The sequence below is a fragment of the Pteropus alecto genome, unplaced genomic scaffold, assembly GCF_000325575.1.
Source record: "Pteropus alecto unplaced genomic scaffold, ASM32557v1 scaffold45, whole genome shotgun sequence".
Lineage (NCBI taxonomy): Eukaryota > Metazoa > Chordata > Mammalia > Chiroptera > Pteropodidae > Pteropus > Pteropus alecto.
Window position 1 is genome coordinate 13,061,046 of NW_006442491.1, and position 6,000 is coordinate 13,067,045.

General features: G+C 38.0%; 1 protein-coding gene across 1 annotated transcript in view; it reads left to right on the forward strand.

The window, feature by feature from the left end:
* The window catches only part of HAO1 (hydroxyacid oxidase 1), a 49,046-nt gene extending 46,057 nt beyond the window's left edge, over window positions 1–2,989 (forward strand). The window contains exons 6-8 of the mRNA XM_006921603.1: window positions 824–982; window positions 1,098–1,167; window positions 2,830–2,989. Of these exons, the coding sequence (XP_006921665.1) occupies window positions 824–982; window positions 1,098–1,167; window positions 2,830–2,900 (300 nt within the window). The 3' untranslated portion in view covers window positions 2,901–2,989. The remainder of the gene's footprint in view (window positions 1–823; window positions 983–1,097; window positions 1,168–2,829) is intronic.
* The last annotated feature ends 3,011 nt before the right edge of the window (window positions 2,990–6,000 follow it).

Genomic DNA, 6,000 nt, shown 5'->3' on the forward strand with positions numbered 1-6,000 from the left:
CACTTATTTATCTATCTATCTATCTATCTATCTATCTATCTATCTATCTATCTATCTATCTATTCATTCATTCATTCATTCATTCATTCACTTAGCAGGAAACACTGCAAAGTTGCCTTGGAAAAGAAGTGGGTTCAGAGTGGTATGAAAGGAATAATAATGCAGCCTACCAGATGAACCTCTATGAGAATTGTGTGTTCTCTGGTGATGATATAAGTCCATTATCAATTGCCAATCAAGGCAAGGAACTTCAAGATGCATGTGGTCATATTCCTTTAAAAGCAAGAAAAATATTTTCGTGGAGACTTCTCTAATGTATGGCTGAATGCAAAGTGTTTTGGATAGGGAAATCAGAGACTAAGGTTTTCATTACTAGCCATGTTTGCATTTTTATATACCACTACTTCTACTACCATCAGCACAAATTTTAACAATTGATTTTAAATGAGTAAATAATATTCAGAATAATTTATATGAGCAAGATACTTTATTTACTTTTATGCATTTAATGAAGAATAGCTATAAAAGGATAAGTGTTTTAAAATTGTGTTTATATATTTTTTAATCATGATCTTTGAATTTGAACATCAGTAACTAAAACAAAATCTTGGACTTTGAAAGAAAAATAAGCCTAGTTGTTCTTTTCAGTTACTAGCATTTGTACCTCTTTTTTTTCAAGAGGGAACAATTTTACTGTTGATTCCAAACCTACTTAGCTTCTTCTCCTCTGAGCCGCTTTCAGATGGTCATTGGTTTGTAGAGGTTGAGTTGAGTAACAGTTCATCATGCCTAATGTCCCATTATTGATCTCTTCTCTCCACAGATTGATGCTCTGCCAGAAATCGTAGAGGCCGTTGAAGGGAAGGTGGAAATCTTCCTGGACGGGGGTGTTCGGAAAGGCACGGATGTCCTGAAAGCTCTGGCCCTGGGAGCCAAGGCTGTGTTTGTGGGGAGGCCAATCATTTGGGGCTTAGCTTCTCAGGTAATTAGAGGACAAAGAAATAAACATATAAAACAGGATGATTTGACAGTGAAATAAATACATGAAACAAGTCAGAATGACTTACCCGGAAAATCTGTATCTTTTACCTGCTTAGGGAGAGAAAGGTGTACAAGATGTCCTTGAGATTCTAAAGGAAGAATTCCGTTTGGCCATGGCTCTGAGTGGTAAGACTTGTTGCTTCAGTTTACAACTTTCTTTTCTTCTAGTGGTCTTTAAGCCAGGCTCTTGGGTAGGGAAAAAAGTGAATTTGAGGAGCAAGAAGATGGAATCATTAAGAGGTGTCATTAAATTTGAAGTTGGCTCCTGTTCCACCTGCAGACTCTCCAAACTTAGTTCACGTTAATACCACGGTTTCAGTTGCTCTGCTCAAAATCTTGAGTCATTCTTGACTCCTCCTTTTCTTCATACCCTCACACCCACAGGGGCTCTATCTATAAAATGTAATCGGAATCTGACCTTGCCCACCACCTTCGCTGCCATCACTCTGGCCAGAGTCATCATCATCTCTCTTTATCTTGGATACTGTGACAGTCTTTCTGTGTATCCTCCTCCTCCTCATGTCTTTCCCCTTGGGTATTGCAGGTCCGTCTGTCTATCTTGCCTTCCTCCTCTTCCCAGCCTATTCTGATCATGGTAGTCAGCAGGATCTTTTTAAATGTTATTTCAGATCATGGCTCTCTTCTGATCAGAGCCCTTTGATGGCTCTGAGTTTACTTAGAGTAAATGCCAAAGTGCTTGCAATACTGCACAAGGCCTTATGTGGTTTGACCTCTGTCGCCTCTCTGACCTCAACTCCTACTACTGTCACTTTGGCTTATTCTACCCAGGCCTCATTTATCTCCTTGCTATTCCTTGACTATGCCAGACATGTTTCAGCCAGAGGGCTTTTACACTGGCTATTCCCTCTGCCTGAATGCTCTTTCCTCCGATATATACATGGCTAACTCCCTCACGTTCTTCAAGTCACGCTTACATTGTACCTTCTCAGACGGTTCCATCCTGACCACCCTATTTAAAATGACTTTTTTTTTCTACCCACCAACTCAACTTTCAGTTTTCTTTCTCTCTTATTGTTTCATTCTTTTACCAAAGCACCTATCACTTTCTATAGATGATCTATTGTATAATTTATTTTTTAAATTACATGTAATATGTGTTATTTCTTTCTAGAGTGTAATAAGCATGAGGCAGGGATCTTTGTCTATTGTTTTCATTGAAGTGTTCCCAGTATCTAGAGGAGTGCCTGGCACATGAACAATATTTGCTGAATGAACAAATAAATAATAAAGCTCTATTATTACTAGTAACTGTTTTAAATTTAACTCAGATGAACCTCTAGATGCAAAGAATGGCTTTGAGTTAATTATCGACTGTCCCACTTTTGGAAGTAAGGAGGGTTTCCTTTTCTGTGACCCATATCACTCAGATTATCCCCATAGATAGAATCCTCAGTATCAGTGGTCTACTCACTGCTGTGCTGAGCCTGTGTGGACACAGCCTCAGTGAGAAGAATGTCATTCTGTGAATCCTTACTATACATTTTAATTTGCTATAGACAAATCCTAAAAGAGAGCTTTCAGCTACTGACTCTCTATTAAATGTGGCAGAAAGAATATACTCTTTGTGTTAATAAAAATATGTGCCAGTCATTTTGTGTTAAGGGCTGTTTAGGTAATAAAAATGGTCTCATGCCACATAAGATTTGGCAAGGCTACCTTGAATCATAAACTTTACATTTGTCAAGTTTTACATTCCTTGGGAAAACGATTACCTGCCTGATTATTATTGCATTCATTTCATATTAAATGTATGCATTATTTTTTCAGGGTGCCAGAATGTGAAAGTCATCGACAAGACATTGGTGAGGAAAAATCCTTTGGCCCTTTCCAAGATCTGACAGTGCACAATATTTTCCCATCTGTATTATTTTTTTTCAGCATGTATTACTTGACAAAGAGACACTGTGCAGAGGGTGACCACAGTCTGTAATTCGCCACTTCGATACAAAGGGTGTCGTTCTTCTCCAACAAAATAGCAATCCCTTTTAGTTCATTGCTTTTGACTTTTCAATGGGTGTCCTAGGAACCTTTCAGAAAGAAATGGACTTGCATCCTGGAAATATATTAACTGTTAAAAAGAAAACATTGAAAATGTGTTTAGACAACGTCATCCCCTGGCAAGCTAAGTGCTGAAAACAAAAGCTATCCTTCGGTAAAATTAGAAGTAGCTAACGTCGAGGGTGAGAAGATAATGATCTCACTGTTTATTAACCTGCATTGTGTTTAGATATCCTTAAAACAGTGTTCTGAAATTGTAAGTTCAGGTTCAAAAGGTTGGCCATGCCTGGAGAAACAGGCAACTTGAATTCAGAACACTGAGGAGGTAGCACTTGATACCTCCTCAAAAGATAGAATCGGGATGAATTGGTAGGAATTTGTGATTTTCTAGATACATTTTAATGCCCTGGGTTATGCTCCTTTGAATGTAGATTTCCATTCGCACCTTTAGTGTCTGAATATTATCTGAATATTTTGTGATGTATATTACTTTTTAATTAGAAAGAAATAAAGCTTTTTTTTTGAAAATAATATATCTGGTTTATTTGGAACAATATGGAATTCAACCATTTTAATCTGTGAATGATAATTACCACCCTGTTCCCCTGACACATACCCCATTAATTCTCATACCTCCTAATTCCTCTTCTTCATTCTTTTGCTTCTTTCCACAGTCACATGCAATGCCAACTACATTATTTGTGAGGATCATGTCAAATGAAAATGTTGACCCTTTGTTCAAAAAGCAGGAAAAAAGCATTTTCTTTTCCTCCATGGTTTCTCTCTTAACCTGTCATGGTATCTTATTTGCTATGTAGTGTCATGTTTCCTTGGGCACGGGGCTACTCACAGTGTAGACCTTCACAGATGTGTGAGGCACCATCTGTGACCTGCCCTGACTCCTCTGTGCCCGGGTCCAAGACCCTTGGGGTGGAGGGTGGAGCTGTCACTGGGCAGATGGGTGAGCCAGCAGCCAAGGACTTATTCAGAGGAGGTGGGGAAATGGTGAGAGATGGGAAAATGTGTGATTCTAGGCTCCAAGTCCCCAGCACATGTCCCTTTAGCCATTACTTGTAAAACATGAACTCAAAGATAAAATTATTAAGCATTTCAAGCCATTAACCACAGAGCATTAAACTCAAGCATGAGGCCCCCTTCTGAGTGTGGAGTCCTGTGCAACTGCACTGGTTGTATGCCCACAAAGCTCGGGTCACGTGACTCTTAGATTCATTCCCAAGCCAGGCATATGACAGATTGTAGGTGAACTTAATAGCCAATGTAATTTTGAAATTGATTTTTCACCAGTTGTTAAACCACTGTGAAGTATTGAGTAAAACAATTGAGAGAATCACTACCTTAAAATAAGATTGTTATATTTTATTGTTTTATTATTATGGTTTTTTTCTCATCTCTCTCTCTCTCTCTCTCTCTCTCTCAAAATGTTAGGGTGTTCCTAAATACTCTGATGGACACAAATATAGATCTTTCTGAAATTATATCTAGGTCTGATAGAGAAGAATCATTCGGTCTTATGAAAAGTAGTTATTACCCCTTCACATTTTCTCCAAATACAAAGAGGGAATATTACTGTCACATTATGTAGTTGTTTTATGTTTCCAAATTAATATTAATCAGTTAATAAGTACAAAATAAGCACTTCTTTGATTTTCCTCAGCTGATTCAGAAATTTCTTTGCTGTTGGCAAAGAATATCCATTTAGTCTACATCATAGTATGTGGTTGGATGGTGACTTGGCTAAAAGCTTGGTAACATCCCACAGCAAATGGAGATCCACATATTGTGTTATAAGTAAATTTTATTTAAGTTATATGAGAATGGGGATTCGTAGTCTTAATTTGTGAATTTCTAGGTGTTTTATGACCCTCAGAGCCTTCTTTCTCCTTGAATGTAGATTTTTTTCTTTAGAGTTATAATATAACAATGCTTTATGGTGTATATTGTTTTCATAATCAGAATGATATAAAGTTGTTTTTTACTTTTTATTCTGAGAGTGTTTCCAGTCCATTTATAACAATACTAAAGCTATCTTATGGCTAAGATAGGAATGGGGTTTATTGGTTCTCCATGCATTTCTGGAGATTTTGTTGATTGAAATTGATAGAAAGTCTTTGAGGAAGCAATCAACTTTTCTATTCCTGAGTTTCCTGAAATACATTGGGGGTAGGGTACTAGGGACTTGATAGTCTAATACAGACCAAGTCTACTTTTCTTGTATGCTATTTAATGTACGTAGTGCTCTAGAGCAATGTTTTTCAATCTGCAAGTGCATCATCATCTCTGGGGCGGCATGGGGGTTGGGGGAAACCTGTTAAAACAGATTGCCGGGCCTCACTCCCATAAATTCTGACTCAGCAGGTGTAGAGTGAGGCCTGACAACCTGCATTTCTAACATGGTCTCAGGTGAAGCTGATACTGCTCGTCTAGGCATCATACTTCGGGCACTACTGGTCTGTTGGGCTAGTCTAGAGCAATGACCATCAAGTCAGATTTGCTAAGCAGATCACGTAATGAGCTGGCTATTGGGTGTGAGACATGCCCCACCTACAAAAGCCAACTTCTCCTTAGCCAATTGATTCTTTTCACTGAATTTTATATTTCTTGTTGAGATATAGACTACTTTATAGTGAGGTATGTAAATGCTCTAACCTAAATGCATGGGTGGATACATTTTACGTATTCATCCATGTGACCACCACCACCCAGATTAAGATCTAGAACATTTCCATCATCCCGAAAGTGTCTCCTCTACCAGAAGTAAATTTATGCTAACTTCCATTGCTATTGATTAGTTTTGCCTGTTCTTGACCTCATACAGGTGGAAATATATAGTACATATTTTTGTTTTTGGTTTCTTTTGCACAATGCATATGAAGTCCATTCATGTTGTTGAGTATATCAGTAGTTCTGTTTATCGGTCTG